The sequence below is a fragment of the Olea europaea genome, chromosome 6, assembly GCF_002742605.1.
Source record: "Olea europaea var. sylvestris chromosome 6, O_europaea_v1, whole genome shotgun sequence".
NCBI classification, from domain to species: domain Eukaryota; kingdom Viridiplantae; phylum Streptophyta; class Magnoliopsida; order Lamiales; family Oleaceae; genus Olea; species Olea europaea.
The window spans coordinates 6342219-6364145 of NC_036242.1; the positions used below are offsets into that span (position 1 = coordinate 6342219).

Here is a 21927-nt window from a genome sequence, read left to right on the forward strand (position 1 = left end):
ACTCATGGTTTACAATTACTTAATCCAGAAAATTTATATAATAGAGGAATTTTTGAATCAAGAACCCAATTTTTTAGACATACTAGAGAAGTATCAATTCAATGTTTAGATGGTCAAGTAAGACAATTATCATTAATATCAGAAGAATCTAAAAAAGAATTAAGAAAAAAGAATTTTAGATTTATGCATCTAGGATTAATAGTAATAGGAATTAAAGGATTAATGAGAAAAAATTTAGGAAATAAAGTTTTATTAACTATTTATGATGAAAGAATCCAAAATATGGAAAAAAGTATGATAGCTAGTACAGAAGTTGATATGAATGATAATAATGGAATTATATACTGTAATCCATATTTCTTATTAACCATAAAAGATTTTTCAGAAAAAATTAAAATAGGAATTCAAACACATGGATATGAAGATGTAGTTTCAGGAGAAAATTTATTAATAAGTATAGGATTTTTAGGAAGATGTAGTAATAATTCTCAAACAAAATATAAATTATACATAGATAAAGTAATAAATTTAATGAGTAGTAAAGGAATAAAAATGATTAAACCTAAAACTTATGATTCAGAACTTTTAGCAGGATTAGAATGGGATTTAGAAAAATTTTTAGAAAATCAAGAACCAATTTTAGCCCCTCAAGAAACTATAACATATAAAGATTTACATGGAAGAACTAGTTTAAGGTTTGGAAATTATAGTCATATAAATAGAAATAATGATTCTGAAACAGAATCTAATAATACTAATGAAGAACAACAAACAGAAGAATTTCTTAATGCAGTAGAAATAGAAATAGAAGATAGAATTATTTATCCTAAAGAATTAGAAATGAAATTATCTCCTACAGAACTTCTAAAATTAGAAGATCATTTATTTTTAAATAAACAAATAGGAGAAACAGAATATTTATATTATGATAATTTTAAAAATATAAGAGTAGGAATTAATATAGAAGAAATTGATAATATGACAGAAATTTCAGAAAATAGTAATTATAAGGAATTAGCAGATGAAATTATGCAAATTAAAACAGAACCAGAACCATATCAATATCAAGGTGGTCATCCTCCTAGAATACCTTATACAAATTATAATGATAAAGAAAGAAATTATATAGTTAGAGGAAAAGTTAGACCTTTAGAACCTAAAATAGAATTTCAGACACCACATAAACCACAGTTATTAAATATTACAGCACATGATCCCCAAACTTGGAATAATACAATAGAAGTATGGAAGAATACAATATTAGGTCATTATATTAGATTAGCAGATAATATGGAACCATTAGAAATGTATAGATGTTTCTATATATATATATATATATATATCCCATTCTGACCATTCTACATAATTTTTGCGTTCAAATTTATTCATCTACTATAGTATATATCGAGAAGTTTTGCCCGATAGCACCTGTCGAAATTTGTGCGCAACATTTAGATCCACGACTCTCTGCATCAAGATTGGGACATTACAACAAATTTTAGACCAAGTGGCATAATAAGATGCCTTACTATAGTTTGGGCTGAATTTGTTACGAAAAAAGAACTACAAAAGGGCGATAGATACGTCTTCCAGCTAATTAACAATGAACTCCCAATGGTTATGGTCTACAAAAAAGACCATACTGGAAGTTTGACACATCTATAAAACTTTTAACTTGTTGTAACTTTTGCTTCTGCTAATCTAATTTACGTCCACATGCATTATATATATATATATCCATGGCAATTAATATAAAACCAATTCCATCAACTTCAATATTTGGAACTTCCCAACTTTAACAAATTCATCAAAAATCTACACCTGGAAAACAATACACAAATAATACAAGCACCGGAAAAATCCAAAAGAATTTATACACAAACAAAAAGAACAAAATAGATAATTAAAAAAAAAAAAGAAACAATAACATATTAAACTCCAAATATAAAAAGAGAAAAGAGAAGAAGAAACATTTTTTGTGAAAATATATAATAAAAACAAAATAAAAGAAAGTTATGAAAATTAAATAAAGAATAATATAAATATTATATAGTTAAAATTGAAAAATTAAGTTTTATCATTAACAAAAAAACTGGAAACAAAACTTATATCTATAACATAAAAAAGAAAAAAAGAAAAAAAAATACAATGGCCTCCATGCACGGAGACAAATGTATCCGTGCATGGAGACAATTGGTCTCCAAGCACAGAGTCAAACAGACTCCATGCACGGAGCCTCTTAGTCTCCGTGCACAAAGAGTCTTGCCTCCGTGCATGGAGGGAAAGAGCTTATATATATTTTTTTCCATTTTTTTAAGGTTAATATCTAAGTAAGCACAACAATTTATTTATATAATATATAAGTAGCTTTTACAATTATATGTTTTTTACTCAGTTAACTTTTCTTTTTGTATAAATAAATTTTAAACTCTAGCAATATTTTTTTATCTTATTATTATTATTATTAGTATTTTTAATTTTTAAATTTTACATAAAATTGAATTTTTTCTCATATTTATGAGACTTAGTAGGAGATATGGAAAGTTACGTGTTGCGGTAAATTTTGAGGTACACTGTATAATAATATATACTAAGATGTCGTTTTTGCTGCCCCACTTGAAAAAAAAATGCTACAGTGAGACAAAATGGAACAAGTTATTGTTCATTTCTACAGTAACTCCACATTCTCCTTTTTATATAGTAGGGAAACTTTGTGTAGATTGTTATCGACTTCAATTTTTTCAGTTAAGTAATTTTTCATGCAGTATGATTTGCCCAGTTTTGAAGGTACGCTTATATTCTCTGGGAAGTTTCCTTAAAGTTTCATAATTGTGGGTGGATTATATAAAGTGAGAAATAGGAGCTTTGGACTTTGATGTGGAAGTTCGAAGACCTTGATGTTAGTTTTATTCTGTGACTTTGTAAATACAGACAGCAAAATACAGATGCTATAATTAGTTTAACATGTAAATAAAGGCAAACTGTTTGCTGTATTTTATTGATTGCTTGTTTGTATGCCATGTCTATCCATATCAAATATTGTTAAAACTAATTAGTTATTTGCTGAGCTGTTGAGAGAAGGTATGTCACTTAAATGACCTGCCACTATTCATTTTTGGTAAAATGTCTATAATACTCTAATGAAATGAGAAGAATTTCATGCAGAGGCATTTGACCATTCTATATTATGCTATCAGCAACGTCGATCATCCGACCAAATCTATCAATGGCGACAAAGTGATTCTTCACTTGTTGTTTCGTATCCTCGTTATCCCACTCTAGTCGGTTCCACCACCCCAACTCCCCTCTTACTCTCTTTTTCGAGTGCTCGTTTTGGGTAGTGAGAGGTAGCTTCCTTATTTTATTGCAGTTGAGGAATTCGAGCTCCTGCAGATGCTGCCATGATTCATTATGCCTGCATACGGTCTCTAAATTTGGAAGGTTCTTCAACTTCAGCACCCGTAGGTTAGGGGCAACACAGTCCGTCTCTAAACGTTGCCCCGAATTAGGATACTCGAATAGCTCTTTCAACATTTTACATGATTCGATTCTGATCTCTTCTAGTTTAACCAGGGTTCGCCCTGTACCCTCAACTGAGAGAAGAAGTTTTAGTTTGGGACAACTAAAAACATCTTATGATCCTTAGTCTAGATAAACGTAGACCAAGAAAGTACCCAAAATCCGAAATGCTTTCCAATTTACTCAAAGAATGGAGGTAAATTTCCTTTAGATTTGGTAGCAAGTCGAAAGATGCCATGCATCCTCCAGGAGTAGGCTTCAAGGTGCTGTGAGAGAACAAAATCTTTAGCGACCTCAAACCAGCAAAACATCCAACTTTAGTGCCGTCTATTACCAGCTTCTCGAGCATCCGATTAAGTCCTTCACAGAAATGAATTTCTAGTGAATCTGAATTGCATAATAGACCCCCAATCCATTCTTGAGAGAAAGAGAATCCGTTAAAAATCACACTGTTGTCATCATAGACAGCTGATCTGGTATGATGCATCTGAAAACCTCTACCAATAAAAAGTTTGAATCTTTTAATTCTTCTGGACCAGTTAATTTCGTTGGAGGTGAGACGGGGGATGCTGTCCAAGTGAACATAAAGTGCAACTAATTTCTTGAGGCAAAGCACTTCTTCAAAGGGCGTATGTCCCTCAACTGACTCCCCTTTTGCTCCCCACTCGTATGCAGTATTTACCAGATTTAAGAACTCCAGATTACACAACCTGGAAATCGTTCTAGATGGGATTGTTCGTAAACAAGGAGTCTCAGATATGTCTAGTTGCCTCAAGTCTGTCAATTTTTCCAGCGCCGGAGGTAGCTGAGTGATGCAACTGCCACTACAATCAAGCACTTGAAGCTTACTTAGACCTTCTAAACAGGGTAACTCTGTTAGACAGAAACAATGACAGAGAAGGAGAGCTCGAAGATCTCCTAGTTGAACAAGAGTCGAAGGCAAGGATTGAATCTTGCTTCCACTTAAATTCAAGATCCTGAGAGATCGAAACCCTTGTAGGAAGGAGCCAGGAACAATCTTAAGGTTATGATTACCAGTTAGGAGCAAAGTTGATGCTTCTGCACATTTTACAGTGCAATCAGGCAGGGTTTCTATTTCATTATTCATCAAAGAAACTCTCTTGAGAGAACTCAGAAATTCTTGCTCCGATATCCAAGTTAAGCCAATTCCTGATCGAACCAAAGATCTGTTTCGACTCTGGGAGGAACATGCCATCCATATACAAACATCACGAACAACATCATGCATCTTTACAGTATTTGGAAACATACCTTGTTCCAACAAACAGGAGTCTCTTAGACTTTCGACAATAGCCATACCTCGATTTTCTAGTTCCTCGTAGTCTAGACATTCATCGAGTAAACCTTCAGAAAACCAATATCGGACGAGTTCACATACCTCAATTGTCCAGTCCTCTGGATACAAACAGCAAAACAGAAAACAAGATTTGATATGCTCGTCTTGCAGTGAATCATAACTCCATTTTAAGGTATTGAATACCTTATCTTCAATCCCTTTGATAAGAGGGACTGACCTTTGCAACGCCCTCAAGGCATCTTTCCAGAGTGCAATCAATGATTTTCCCCTCATAGAGGCTCCAACGACAATGATAGCTAAAGGCAAGCCACCACATTCCTTGGCAACTGCCTCAGCTAAAGGTCTAATATTTTCTGCCTCGACAGTTTGCCCTGCGTGCTGACAAAACAATTCCCAAGCCTCTTCACCATTTAGGGCATTCACTTCAATATTGGTATCTGTAATCATCATTCTGCATACGTCCAATGAACGAGATGTCAGTATGATCTTGCTCCCGACATGGTCTTCAGGGCGTGGGACGCCCAAAAGGTCTAGATCAATCGCATCCCAAACGTCATCCAAAATGAGGAGGAATCTTCTCTCTCTACCAAGCCTTTTATGCAGTCGAATGGCAATTCTTTCTTCACTCTCCGCCATCTTCACCTGCAAATTCAACCTCTCAGCAATTTGTATCTGAATTCTTCTCAAGTTTGTCTCTCTGGACGACGTAGCCCATATTATAACACTGAAAGGTTGTGCTGAAGGCATATTGTTGAGCTCATTATTCAAATTCTTCACCAAAGTAGACTTGCCTACTCCCCCCATCCCACAAATCCCAATTCTCCTAACCTTATCATTGATCAAAAGTTCCATTATCTTCGACAAATTCTTCGATGCTGTTTTCTGACTCATAATCGATGGACCCGGAATATGCTCGACTGCTTTCGGCTTCTCAATTACAACCAACATATTCTCGAAGAAACTGCCAGCTTCCACAAGCTGTTTCACTTCCATAAGCAATTTTACAAGTTTTCTGCTTAATTTATAACGCAGCCAGCAACCATCTCCACTGGGTAACGCGTTCACTTTAACCTGAAACTCATCAGTCCTTCTCAGCCAATCTTCCACCTGGGTTCTGGGCAGATTCTCATGCCGTTCATTCTCGTCCATTTCTCGCTGCAAATCATCTCTAAGACACACCAGAGCCTCTATGTTTTTCTGCAGATCAATAAAATTCTTCCGACTCGTCAAGAAGTTACCGATCCTGCTGTAAATCGATTTAACTAGGAGTCGACAAGGTTCTGCTAAAAGTAAATTGAGGGATGCAGCCACCACTTCCATGGCAAGTAATTTCAGGAAATTGATGATTCTGCTGAATGATCATAAGAAAGGAGAATGCGATTGAAAAGGGTTTGGCGTACAGTAAAGCAAATCTTTCGATATTGCAAGTACTTGTATTTTTACGATCTCACCTTATCGGAAATTTCCACCACAATCGCCATCGGTTACTGTTGGAGGTTTTCTTCGTATTTGGATTTCATCGATTACAGGTGGGCTATCGTTGATTTCTATTTGTGAGTCTACGACAATCTTTGCTGAAAATTGTCGGCAGTTGGTCTTGGGTTTTCGGCTTTCGAAAGTAATTTTTTGATGGAGTTGAACTGCAGGTGATCGATTTTTCGAGTTGTTTGTCATTTGCTTCTGCTTCTATGTGGAGGAGACATATCTTTTGGATTTTTGGATAGGTATAAGGTTTGTTCGGGCCTTTCCTTTGATGGCCTGTACATTTAGATTTAGGGAAAAATTCGATTAACTGTGCACAATTCAAAAAACATGTTTAAAGTTTAACTAATGCAAAAATCAAATTTTTATCTAATTAATTAAAAATATTTATTAATCAAATATAATAAAATTACAATTATAAAATTAATGATCATGTGTACACATTTATAGGTCACATATTTATTTCTTGGTTACATATCTTCAAATTAATTGGTCACAAATTATTTCGAGGTCACGAATCAAAACTTTGATAGGTCACAGATAATTTCGTGATCAAGGATCATAATTTATCCATCAATTTTATAGGTCACAGTTTATGTCATTGGTTACAAATCTAAAAATTATAGGTCACGAGTCACAACGATAGGTCACAATTTATGTCATTGGTTACAAATCTAAAAAATTATAGGTCACGAGTCACAACTATAGGTCACAAATGGTTATAAATCCAAAATATTATAGATCATAGGTCACGTATTTTTGAATTTGATGGTCACAAATTATTTTTTAATCATAAAATGATCGAATTTCAAGGTCACGGATTAATTGTCGGTCACAGACACCAAACACCGATCTCGATCCACCTTAGTACATGGTCACAAATACTCCACCACCAAACCCACCACCATTGCCATCGGAACCACACCATCGCCGCCTAAACCAAATCACCAAGAAAAACTGTCATCATGTCCTTCACCACACCACCACACCTCCAACAAGACACCGACCAAGAAAGCCGACCACAAATGCCACCACCGCACCCACATCCACGCTGTACAGAGTCCACCACCATACAAGACACCGTCTTTGCACAAGACACCATCCAAATCCATCGCCAACCAAACACATCACCACCCAAAAAATTATAGTCACAGGTCACATATTTTCAAATTTGATAGTCAAATATTACTTTTTTTAGTCATAGATGATCAAATTTTAAGGTCACAGGTCAAATAGTTGATCACCACCAACTCCACTGTCACCACCGTCACTTGCAACCACCATCACCTTGTCGCCACCGGCACCGCCAACACCAACATCAACAAAATCAACACAACTAGATCCATCATCACCACCAAACACAAAAAAAAAACCACCATTGCCGTCTGAACCACACCATTGCCGCCTCCAAATCCACCACCAACACTGTCGCGCGCCAAAAATACAAACATCACCACACTGCACCACACCACAACACCCACATAGCACCAACAAAATCGACTTCCACAAACATAGAACTCATATCACACGCCACCAAGACAAACCGGCTTCCACTCACACCGCACCAACAATCCGGCTTTTACACACTTCTGCGCATCGAGCCATTGTTGCATCGCCGTCGACTAGTTGGTCGCACAGCGCAGCCACGATGACGCTGCTGTGAGAGTTGACTCCGCGACGCTCAGATCGACGAGTGACGACTTCGATCGGCCAGATTGCTCACAACACCGGCTGCGAGGGCATCGCACTGCAGCAACTATGCTGTCGCTCGACTCTCACGTCTCCGGTGGCGGTGCTCTTCAACGATAATGGAGTTTTGAGGAAGAGAGAGGGTAGAAAGGGGGAGAGTGAGAGGGAGACGGTGGAGAGAGAGACAGAGGGAGGCGAGAAGTGAAAAATCTGAGGATATGAAAAAATGATTATGGTTTGTTTGAATTAGGTAGTGTGGGTATAAATAATACATGATTTCTGATTAAAACACATTTGCACTTAATTTTTGCACTCACATCTTTAAATACCGGAAATCCTGTAATTTCCTCTTAGATTTATTTACGTTGGGCCAATTTCATATTGGGCTTTAGGCTTTGTTGACAACATCTTAGGATTTACTTATTGTTGCATTGGAATCACATAATTTTGGATTGGGCTTGCTATTTTATTAGATTTGACTTGTTAAATTCTTTATTTTACTTAATCATGCTGGTAGAAAACTTATTATTCGTTTCAATGGCAAAAACTTCTCAGGTTGGGAATTTCAATTTGGGATGTTTGTGGAAGAAAACGAATTAAAGGGTCATTTAGATAGTCTTCTACGGCTCCGACCAACTCCAAAGAACTCAATTCTTGCGAAAGTAAGGATGCCAACGTTGCTTCTAGCTATTAAGTTTTGTTGAACCACATATGGTCAACAATCTCCGCTCATTCACTACTGCTAAAGAAATGTGGGGTCATCTCAAACGTGTCTACTATCAGGATAACAGTGCACGAAAGTTTCAATTTGAGTTAGAAATTGCGAACTATAAATATGGTAATCTTTCTGTTGACCAATTTTATGCTAGGTTCCTTAATTTATGGAGTGGATATTTCGAGATAGTTCAATCCAAAGTTCCTAAGGGAGCTTTAGCAGCGCTACAAGTTGTTCATGCCGAGAGTGAAAGAGAAAGACCAAAATTTGAAATTATGCTGGCTAGTTTACTGAATCGTACCCCTATTCCTTCCTTAGATGTATGCTTAAGTGAATTATTACGTGACGAACAGCGTCTTGCAACACAACTAGGCATAACTCAAGAAACAGTGACTACTAGGATGGTTATATGGCGTACGTTGCTCAAGGGAAAGGAAAATCCAAGACAGAGATACTGTAGCATGCTTTTTTCTATAATGTTTGTATTTCGGTTCCGCTATTTGAATTGCACTTATAGTTTGGTTAAAATTCCTTTTGTTTTACTGGTGATATATTAAATAATGATTGATCGGGATATGTTTAGATATATAAAGATTGATAAAGTTTCGATTCATTGGAAATTGATGAATTTCATTCTCTAACTATTTTATGAAAGTTGAAAGTAGTAGTATTAGTTAGAAAACTTTAATATTTTCACACAATCAATACGCTCTATCATTCGTTATTTTCGAATCATAAACAAGTTCATTAATCAACTAACCACACAAACAATTATTTTTCTATTCAAATCACAACTCACAAGTGTATAATAAGTTCAAAAGCAACAAATAAAAGAAAGAACTGTGGAAAAATGGCCTGAATGAGAATCTAAGACTTACCGAAAGAGAAGAGAGAAAGAGACGATTTAGATAGAAATTAACAGATTAACAGGCAAATGCGATTGATGATTCGTTCAGTATTGTCAGACAAGCATCAAATGTTAGAGAAATGAGAATTTATGTTAGAGCTTCCAAAGCTTTGGACATGATTGGCTAACGAAGTTTTGTTGAATTATGATTTGGATTGTTGAATATATATATTTTTTCATTTCATATGATTTTGAAATAATTTTAATTTAATTTAGATATGGGTGAGAACGTGTTGTGAACTTGTTAAATCACAATAATGATGAACATAGTTTACTTTCTATGATTATTTCAATAGGCTTATTGTAATTTGTATTGATAAATTGATATTTTTTCTGAAAAGTGAAAACTGTAAAATTTTTAAGTTAACAAAATTAATGTTTTAATTAAAAAAATTTTAAAACGATTCGGTTCGTTTTTGTACGATTTTTTAAAATCAAAACCTAAACCAAACCATTTTAAAACGATTTGGTTCGATTTGAAGAAAAAAACCACGAGTCCTCATAGCTCTGAACCAATGGTTTCAACTCAATTTGCGGTTTCGCGATTTTTTTGTGCAGCAGCATGGGACGCCCAAAAGGTCTAGATCAATCGCATGCCAAACGTCATCCAAAATAAGGAGAAATCCTCTCTTTTTCGAGCTTTTTATGCAGTCGAATGCCAATTCTTTCTTCACTCTCCTCCATCTTCACCTGCAAATTCAATCTATCAGCAATTTGTATCTGAATTCTTCTCAAGTTTGTCTCTCTGGACGACGTAGCCCATATGATAACACTGAATGGTTGTGCTGAAGGCATCTTGTTGATCTCATTATTCAAATTCTTCACCAAAGTAGACTTGCCTACTCCCCCCGTCCCACAAATCCCAATTCTCCTAACCTTATCATTGATCAAAAGTTCCATTGTCTGAAATAATTTCTGCGATGCTGTTTTCTGACCCGTAATCGATGCACCCGGAATATGCTCGACCGTTTTCGGCTTCTCAATTACAACCAACATATTCTCGAAGACATTGCCAACTTCCATAAGCTGTTTCACTTAAGCAATTTTGCAAGTTTTCTGCTTAATTTATAACGCAGCCTGCAACCATCTCCACCGGGTAATGTGTTCACTTCAACTAGAGACTCAATGTTTTTCTGCAGATCAATAAAATTCCTCCGGCTCTTCAAGAATTTACCGATCCTGCTGTAAATTTATCTAACTAGGAGTCGACAAGGTTCTGCTAAAAGTGAATATAGGGCTGCAGCCACCACTTCCATAGCAAGTAATTTCAGGAAATTGATGATTCTGCTGAATGATCACAAGAAAAGAGACTGCGACTGAAAAGGGTTTGGCATATTCTTGTGGTCATTGACCTGTATTTTTCCCATACAAACAACTTTCACCCAATTTGTCAATCTGGTCACTAAACTATAATTTAGAGCAATTAAGCTACTAAAATGAATCTTTGTTGTTGTTTTTGTTTTTTTGTTTTTTTTGTTTTTTGTTTTGTTTTTTTGTTTTTGTTTTTGTGGTTCCCTTGGACCACCATTATTCGATGCTCTGTTCTCCTCAAGTCTCATCTTCTGAATTCAATCCCTCACGATGTTCTATATTAAAATAATTATTACAAAATACATACAATATTAAATACATATTCAACAAAAGAAGTGAACCTACCAAATAGATTGTTGGAAGGACTCTGCTATTCATAATCATTTGCATTATTCTCCTCTCAATGGCTCTTTTTATTTTGAAATCTTCTTCCTCATGTGTCAATGATGAGTTGCATGGTATTATGAGATATGATATCATGTTTTTTAGATTTCTTCAGTGATATTAGATTACATTTATATTTATTTTTATCTCAAAATAAGTTGTTTACTCTACTTGGAAAGTTAAGAATTTGATTTTGGAATCCCTTATTTTTTAATTAGTTGGTGTTATAGATACACATACACTGAAAGGCTAAAGAAAATTGTCTATATATGGAACAAATATAAGAAAATGTACTCGTAGTTGTTGGGGGGTGAAAATGAATGATTTACGGCTTGATTTCTATAAATTGAAGTTCAGTGACTTTATAATAAGTGAAAGTTTTGTTAATCTACTAATCACGATAGGTGGATAGAGCTAACTCCGATTAGCACATATATAGAAGCCAAAAGAACGGCTTGATTACTTTTTAAATTAAAGTATAGTAGCTTAATCGCTTCAAATTGAAATTTAGTGACTCTAGCATTCACCAATATGATCTTGCTCACTCTTGAACTCTTCAGCAAGTTTAGCCACCGCCTCAAAGGCCGAGCTTTGAGATGGTTCTATATACTCTTTTTGTCGAGGACTAACTTATTTGACTCGTTGCTTTTTCTTGCCTTGTGTGAATAAGTAACTTGTGCTAGGGATTGCTCTGTGTGTTTCGGCTACAGAAGATTCATTTACTCAAGGTTAGGGGAGTAGGGTTCTGCCATGTGTTGTTAATTTGCAGTTAGTCTATCTTAACTCCTCAGTTACTTTTGGTTGTGTGGTTACATTGATGTTCTTGATCTTAATTTTTGTTTTTGTTTCTCATAATTTTTCCATTTTTCTCTTACTAATGTTCCTTTTCATACAGGATTCCTATTATAAATGGCGGCAACAATGGCCAAACGGTATACCAGGGGACTGAGAATGGAGAACTAACCAATAGGAGCAGTTCTGGCTCTCTGGACTCAATGAACAACGTTGCCATTGTAGTGGTTGACGAAACAGGTCGGGATGGTCTTCAGGTTCCAACCGAAACAAATAGGGGATTTGTATATACTAATGATACCCCAGTAGTAAATACTGGGCTAGGGACTGTAAATACTAAAGAAAACTCAACAATGGGTAGTCAGATATCTGTATAATACAGGTGGCTTGATAATTATGAAAAATCAATCAAAAGAATGCGACGAGCTTGATTAAAGGTATTTTTGGTAGGTCCTGCTTTATTTTTTTATTTATCATTTGTTTGTCAATTCATTATTAAGTCTTTTGATACCTCCTCTCGTTTTGTACCTGTCCTCTTAATAATATTAGCTAATAGTCGTCCTTGTTATTTGCTTAGAACTTTTTGTAGACTGTTATTGGCTTCAGTTTTTTCAGATAAGCAATTTTTCATAGAGTATGATTTGCCCAGGTATGAAGGTATTCTTTTATTGGTAGACTGTTATTGGCTTCCTTAAAGTTTCATAATTGTGGGTGGATTATATAGAGTGAGCAATAGGAGCTTTGGACTCTGATGTGGAAGTTTGAAAACCTTGATGTTAGTTTTATTCTGTGACTTTGTGAATATAGACAGCAAACTACAGATGCTATAATTAGTTTTAATATGTAAATGAAAGGTGGATCACAACATAGTATTGGTGCAAGTTGATTGGTCTAGAGAATGTGACTTGAATTGTGCTAGTTATGAGGTGATATGGACCATAGATTAAATCTAACCATTGGATTTAATTTAGTGGTCAATTATCTATACTAGTGTTGTCACTCTCTAAACCATAATACAATATTTGAATTTTGAATTCAAATGAATTGGCTCTATAATTTCAAGACCTCTTCATTCTCTTGACTTGGACTTGGCATAACATTAGAGAGAGCATAGAGAGATAACCAAGTGGGAGCTTTCCATAACTCCGGCAAAATTCTTGGTGGCTTCCGGCGGATTCTTTCTCGGTATATCCATTGCCATTCCCGTGGACGACGGTGCATGATCCGGTGTGGCACAAATTTGAGCTCAACATCAAGAACACTTCATTGGTGGTGTTGAAGAAGCTTGGAGTCGGTTTTGGTTCTATTTTACACTTTGAGAGTTTATGATTCCGCATTGTAGTTGTAATAATCTTTTATATTCTACAATTTAAACTCTACAGTAAATGAAGGCAATCTGTTTGATGTAATTTATTGATTGCTTCTCTGGATGCCATGTCTCTCCATATCTAATATTGTTAAAACTAATATGTTATTTGTTGAGCTGCTCTATCGTACTGTTGAGAGAAGGTATGTCAATTTTATCCCTACCCGCAAAATGTAATTGTATCTTCTTTCTATATACGTATAAGATTTTAGCTTCTTTTCCTTCTTGTCTAGCAAACATTCCGAAAATTTAGGTTCTTGTGTTCCATGTACAATAGAAGAAATTGGTTCTTCAAGATTTGTGCAAATTTACAAGAACTTTTTAATCATGCAATAACATGAAGATGATTCTATCGAGAAGAATTTCATGCAGAGGCATTTGACCAGTCTATATTATGCTATCAGCATTGTCGATCACCCGACCAAATCTATCAACGGCGACGAAGTGATTCTTCACTAGTTGTTTCATATCCTCGTTATCCCACTCTAGTCGGTTCCACCACTCCAACTCCCCACTTACTTTCGTTATCGAGTGCTCGTTTTGGGTGGTGATAGGTAGCTTCCTTATTTTATTGCAGTTGAGGAATTCGAGCTCCTGCAGATGCTGCCATGATTCATTATGCCTGCATACGGTCTCTAAATTTGGAAGGTTCTTCGACTTCAGCACCCGTAGGTTAGGGGCAACACAGTCCGTCTCTAAACGTTGCCCCGAATTAGGATACTCGAATAGCTCTTTCAACATTTCACATGATTCGATTCTGATCTCTTCTAATTTAACCAGGGCTCGCCCCGTATCGGCAACTGAGAAAAGAAGTTTTAGTTGGGGACAACTAAAAACATCTATGATCCTTAGTCTAGATAAACGTAGACCAAGAAAGTACCCAAAATCCGAAAAGCTTTCCAATTTACTCAAAGAATGGAGGTAAATTTCCTCTAGATTTGGTAGCAAGTCCAAAGATGCCACGCATCCTCCAGGAGTAGGCTTCAAGGTGCTGTGAGAGAACGAAATCTTTAGCGACCTCAAACCAGCAAAACATCCAACTTTAGTGCTGTCTATTACCAGCCTCTCGAGCATCTGATTAAGTCCTTCACAGAAATGAATTCGTAGTGAAACTGCATTGCATAATAAACCCCCAATCCATTCTTGAGAAAAAGAGAGTCCATTAATTATCACACAGTTGTCATGATAGTCAGCTACACGTCGATAAAGCATACGAGCACCTTCACCAATAAAAAGTTTGAATCTTTTAATTCTTCTGGACCAGTTAATATTGTTGGAGGTGAGACGGGGGATGCTGTCCAAGTGAACATAAAGTGCAACTAATTTCTTGAGGCAAAGCACTTCTTCAAAGGGCGTTTGTCCCTCCACTGACTCTCCTTTCGCTCCCCACTCGTATGCAGTATTTACCAGGTTTAAGAACTCCAGATTACACAACCTGGAAATCGTTCTAGATGGGATTGTTCGTAAACAAGTAGTCTCAGATATGTCTAGTTGCCTCAAGTCTGTCAATTTTTCCAGCCCCAAAGGTAGCTGAGTGATGCAAGTGCCACTACAATCAAGCACTTGAAGCTTACTTAGACCTTCTAAAGAGGGTAACTCTGTTAGACAGAAACAATGACAGAGAAGGAGAGCTCGAAGTTCTCCTAGTTGAACAAGAGTCGAGGGCAAGGATTGAACCTTGCTTCCACTTAAATTCAAGATCCTGAGAGATTGAAACCCTTGTAGGAAGGAGCCAGGAACAATCTTAAGGTTATGATTACCAGTTAGGAGCAAAGTTGATGCTTCTGCACATTTTACTGTGCAATCAGGCAGGCTTTCTATTTCATTATTCATCAAAGAAACTCTCTTAAGAGAACATAGAAATTCTTGCTCCGATATCCAAGTTAAGTCAATTCCTGATCGAACCAAAGATCTGTATCGACTCTGGGATGAACATGCCTTCCATATACAAACATCACGAACGACATCATGCATCTTTACGGTATTTGGAAACATACTTTGTTCCAACAAACAGGAGTCACTTAGACTTTGGACAATAGCCATACCTCGATTTTCTAGTTCCTCGTAGTTTAGGCATTCATCGAGTAAACCTTCAGAAAACCAATGTCGGATGAGTTCATGTACGTCAATTGCCCAGTCCTCTGGGTACAAACAGCAAAACAGAAAACAAGATTTGATATGCTCGTCTTGCAGTGAATCATAACTCCATTTTAAGGTATTGAATACCTTATCTTCAATCCCTTTGATAAGAGGGACTGACCTTTGCAACGCCCTCAAGGCGTCTTTCCAGAGTGCAATCATTGATTTTCCTCTCATAGAGGCTCCAACGACAATGATAGCTAAAGGCAAGCCACCACATTCCTTGGCGACCGCCTCAGCTAAAGGTCTAATATTTTCAGCCTCGACAATTTGCCCTGCGTGCTGACAAAACAATTCCCAAGCCTCTTCACCATTTAGGGCATTCACTTCAATATTGGTATCTGTCAACATCATTCTGCATACGTCAAATGAACGAGATGTCAGTATGATCTTGCTCCCGACATGGTCTTCAGGGCGTGGGACGCCCAAAAGGTCTAGATCAACCGCATCCCAAACGTCATCCAAAAGGAGGAGAAATCTTCTCTCTTTACCAAGCCTTTTATGCAGTCGAATGGCAATTCTTTCTTCACTTTCCTCCATCTTCACCTGCAAATTCAACCTCTCAGCAATTTGTATCTGAATTCTTCTCAAGTTTGTCTCTCTGGACGACGTAGCCCATATGATAACACTGAATGGTTGTGCTGAAGGCATCTTGTTGATCTCATTATTCAAATTCTTCACCAAAGTAGACTTGCCTACTCCCCCCATCCCACAAATCCCAATTCTTTTAACCTTATCATTGATCAAAAGTTCCATTATCTTCGACAAATTCTGCGATGCTGTTTTCTGACCCATAATCGATGGACTCGGAATATGTTCGCCTGTTTTCGGCTTCTCAATTACAACCAACATATTCTCGAAGAAATTGCCAGCTTCCATAAGCTGTTTCACTTCCATAAGCAATTTTACAAGTTTTCTGCTTAATTTATAACGCAGCCTGCAACCATCTCCACTGGGTAATGCGTTGACTTTAACCTCTAACTCGTCAGCCATTCTCAGCCATTCTTCCACCTGGGTTCTGGGCAGATTCTCATGCCGTTCATTCTCATCCAATTCTCGCCGCAAATCATCTCGAAGACACACCAGAGCCTTTATGTTTTTCTGCAGATCAATAAAATTCTTCCGACTCCTCAAGAAGTTACAAATCCTGCTGTAAATTGATCTAACTAGAAGTCGACAAGGTTCTGCTAATAGTGAATTGAGGGCTGCAGCCACCACTTCCATAGCAAGTAATTTCAGGAAATTGATGATTCTGCTGAATGATCTCAAGAAAGGAGACTGCGACTGGAAAGGGTTTGGCATATTCTAGGAGGAAATAGTGGCCAATAGCGGTTGAACAGGCCATTACCAATTAAAAAAAAGAGAAAAAAAACAAAACTGTTTAAAATATTGAAAATCAAGAAAAATCCAAATTTACCCGTACTATTTAAAGAAGAAAGAGAAGATGGTAAGAAAAGAGAAAAATTACTGTAACACTGATAAAAAGGTGAAAATAGACGACCCATATTTAATGTTTTTATGTTGATTTTGGAAAAAAAAAAAGATTTTGTATACATGTGTTGATTTTTGGAAAATTGCATGATTTTTGGGTAAGAAAAATAGCTTGGGAGGAGAAAAATGGAGTAGAAATCGTCGGAGATTTCTGACGATCTCCACAAAGGAGACGCTTAGCCCAACAGACTGGGCCGTTTAGATATGTCCAGATGACCCAGTCAACTAGGTCGCCTGGATGCCCAGTTGATTGGGGCCGGCTGGGCACCCTGTTGATTGAGCTGCCTGCGCCCAGACGGCCCAGTCGTCTGGGCCGACTGTTAGAGGCCCAGATTTTTTTTAAATTACTTATTTATTTATTTCCTTTAATTTTTTAAGTTAACTATTTATTTTAATTACTTATATTGTGTTGTCTAATATTTAATTATTATTTGAATTGTTTAATTTTAATGTATATTATGTATTTAAAATTATTTCTTTGAAATGCTTAATATAAATGTTTTATTATTTATCTAAATATTTATTATTTGCCAATTTAGTTTTAATTACTTATTTTATGTTAAGTAATAATAAAAAAAATTAAAAAAAATAATTAAATATTAAATAAGTAATACACATAAAGAACTTAAATAAATATTTAAACATCTGTAAAATAATAAATAAGCAATTAAATTAGAAAATTAAAATATCAATCAAATTAAATTTCTGTAAAGCAATTAAAATAAATTTATAAATATTAAATAAGCAATATGCATAAAGAGTTAAAAAAAGTATTTAAACATTAATTAAAAATAAATAATTAAATTAAGTGTTAGTAAAATAATTAAAATAAGCAATGAAAAAATAAAAATAAATGATGAAAATAAGTGTTTGTAAAAAATTAAACGAAATAATTAAATATTAAATAAGTAATATACATAATGAATTTAAATAAATATTTAAACATTCATAAAAAAATAAAAATAAGCAATTAAATTAGAAAATTAAAATATCAATCAAATTAATTATTTGCAAAGCATTTAAATAAATATCAATAAAGAATTTAAATAAATATTTAATCATTTATTATTTTTTAATATTGAATTTAATTGTTTATAAATATTTCATGAATTATGTAAATTGTTTATTTAAGTAAAATAATTAATTTTTTTATTTCATTTTATTTAAAATATAAATAATGAAATAAATATAATAAACAATTGAATATTCAATAAACAATTCAAATAAATGAGAAATTAATATAAATAATTAAATGAAGTAAATAAATATGAAATAAACTATTAAAATAAGTAATTAAATATTAAACAAACAATATACATAACCAATTAAAGTAATTAATGAGATATTTAAATAAATATTAAATTAAATATTTAATAGGTAATTTAATAAATCAAATAATACTTTAATTGTTTATGTATATTATTTGTTTAATATATAATTATTCATTTTATACTTTATTTGTTTATTTAAATATTTCACGAATTATGTTAATTATTTATGTATATTGTTTATTTAAACAAAAAATAAATAACTAATTGAAATAAATTAAATAAATATTAATAAAATAATTAAAATAATGAATGAAATAATAAATAACTAATTGAAATAAATTCAATAAACAAGTAACTTAAATGTTAATTAAGCAATAAAAATAATTTATTAACATAAATAAAGAATAAATATAAATATTAAAAACTAGTTTAAATATGTAATTAAATATTAAATAAACAATTGAAATAAATAATTAGAATTTAAATATTAGTTAAATACTTTAAATGAACAATAAATATAAAAAAAGTAATTTAAATAAGTAATTAAATATTAAATAAAAAATTTAAATAAACAATTGAAATAAATAATTAACATTTAAGAATTAAATAAAAAATAAATAACATTTAAGTATTAAATAAATAATTTAAATGAACCATAAATATAAATAATAAAAATAAGTAATTAAATATTAAATAAACAATTGAAATAAATAACTAAAATTCAAAATAAACAATTAAACATTCAATTAACAATTAAAATAAATATTAAATAAACAACCAAACAATTAAAATAAATAATTTAAATACACATTTAAATATTGAATAAATAATTTAAATGAACAATTTAAATAAATAATTAACAATTAAATATTCAATAAACAATTTAAATAAATAGTTAACAATTAAATATTTAATACACAATTTAAATAAGTAAATAAACTATTTAATTTTCAAATATTATGCTCTATCTATTGTCTCTTATACAAGGTCCAAATATTTTAAAATTTACAAGATGAATTATCATTTGGACGTCGCTGTGAGACAGATTCCCGACAAAGTTACGTCGAACTATAATTTTATCAGTTTCGCATTAGCTCTAGATTTGTTAGGAGATGCATTCAAGAAATACAACGATATGTTTGACAAGTTGAAGTTGGGGATGGTGTTTATACTGGAGAGCATACCGAGGTATCATCACAAGAAAACGTTGATCGACGTCTTTTATTTAGAGGTTGTCGATGACATTGACACATTCAACAGCTATCCATAAGACAAAGCTGACAGTTATCAACTCTCCTCAATGATCTTGATGTACATATTATTTATTTGTGATTTAAATTGTACGTCACTAACTCGGTGAAATGTTAATATGTCAAATTGAATTGCTCACTGAGCTGACACCGTTGATCAAAGAGGAGGGTCAGAGTAATATCTGAGGAGATACAGTCTGCAGGCGATAAGGGTCCCAGACAGTGACAGAGAATAGCGGAGATGGTGACAGGGAGGGAGGTGGTGGAGGGGTGGGGATGTACACAGATGTTTCATCAGAATCGTTATGAATGTCAGTGGAGATGGAAGATGTGCCGATGGTGGGGACGAAATAATTGTAAATATTTTTTTATTTATGAAATAATTGTATATATATTGTAAAATTTATTTAAATAAGGTAATGAAATATTAGATACATACTACACACAACCAATTAAGATAATTTATAAATGAAATATTTAAATAAGAAATTAAATTAAATATTAATTTTTTATTTAATTAAGTGATTAAATAAATAATTATACAACGTAATTAAATATTAAATAAATATCCTATTTGATCCAATCCAATAATCCAACTGATATTTGAATGTTAAATTCATATCCGATTATCTATGTTATCAGAAATTAGATCCGAAATTGAAAAAATTAGAAAAATAAAGATTTTATTTATTTTTTCATTGAAAATCATAGCCCTAACAAGATTTTAATTAATTATTTATTTTAAAAAATATTTGAACTATCTTGATGGGCTCACTGTGTTTTAGTGATATCGGATCGATCTATATCCATATTTGATTTATTTAGTTAACAGATTATCGAATTGAATCTCGATGGGGTTATCGGATTAAAATCCTAAATTCATCTCCCATTAATTTCGTCGGATTCGAATCAAATTGAAGTATATTGAATTTTTAGCATCAGACGTGACGTAGAGCTGATAAACCAAACACACATTATAATATAAGCTTTTTTTTTTAATTTACATTGTGATCCATAGTCGTAATAATTTAAAACGTAAGCATTTTTTTAAAACGTTTATAATACTTTAGTCTTTATGTAATTGTATAATAAATAACCAATTACTCTTAATTACATATATAACACACTATAAATAAAGAAAATTGAGGAAATCAGTGACATATTATAAATAGAGAGTACATACAATTTAAGTAGATATTACATATTCGTCGGGTCAATTTTCACGTAATCAATAATATACTATACATAGAGAAAATTGAGGAAACCAATAATATACTATAAATAGAGAGTACATACGATTTAAATAGATATTACACATTCGTTGGGTAGAGAGTAACATACTATAATCGATAACTTCCCACTTGACTTCATTTAGTAGAAGAAATATATTACCGGCATTCTTGAATAATGTTCGATATCTTGAAAATGTGATCGTGCCTAATATTCGACTTCCATCTCTGTTAGATATTCTCATGCATCAAGTGATTTATGTTCTAGTTAAAATATTAAATAAATAATATATGTAACCAATTAAGATAATTAATTAATGAATATTTAAAGAATAAATTAAATTTAGTATTAACTTTGTATTCGAATAAGTGATTAAATAATTAATTAATTAAAGTAAAGAAATATTAAATAAACAATGTACATAACCAATTAAGATAATTAATTAATGAAATATTTAAAGAAGAAATTAAATTAAATATTAATTTTTATTTGAATAGGTTTTAACATAAATAATTGAATAAAGTAATTAAATATACATAACCAGTTAAGATAATTAATAAAGAAATATTTAAACGAGAAATCAAATTCAATATTCGATAATTCTACATATACTAATTTATAAGAATGTCCATAATGTACATGTGAAATTTTATGAGTAAAAGATCGAAAAAACTGTTTTTCAACTCTCCAATAATATTATGGCACTTGTACATTATGGTATAATGTTTTTATTTAAACAAGCAAATAAAATAAAGTAATTAAATATTAATGACTAATAATATACATAATCAATTAAGATAATTAACTACTGAAATATTTAAATAATTAATTAATATTTAAAAATTAATTTTTCATTCAAATAAGTGATTAAAATAATAATTAAATAAGGTAATGGAATATTAAATACATAATATACACAATTAATTAAGATAATTTATAAATGAAATATCTAAATAAGAAATTAAATTAAATATAAATTTTTTATTTAATTGAGCGATTAAATAAATAAATAAACAAAGTAATTAAATATTAAATAAAGAATATACATAATTAACTAAGATAA

The 21927-nt window shown here is 32.9% G+C and overlaps 2 protein-coding genes across 2 annotated transcripts; both read right to left on the reverse strand.

Annotated features, from left to right (window-relative positions):
• Positions 1–3146: 3146 nt before the first annotated feature.
• Positions 3147–6555, reverse strand: LOC111395650 (disease resistance protein At4g27190-like). The gene has a single exon (XM_023021741.1). It carries the CDS (start codon positions 6155–6157, stop codon positions 3623–3625), a length of 2535 nt encoding a protein of 844 aa, XP_022877509.1. The 5' UTR covers positions 6158–6555; the 3' UTR covers positions 3147–3622.
• A 7169-nt stretch (positions 6556–13724) lies between these two features.
• Positions 13725–16933, reverse strand: LOC111395649 (disease resistance protein At4g27190-like). The gene has a single exon (XM_023021740.1). The coding sequence runs from the start codon at positions 16922–16924 to the stop codon at positions 13871–13873; it is 3054 nt and encodes a 1017-aa protein (XP_022877508.1). The 5' UTR covers positions 16925–16933; the 3' UTR covers positions 13725–13870.
• Between the last annotated feature and the right edge of the window lie 4994 nt (positions 16934–21927).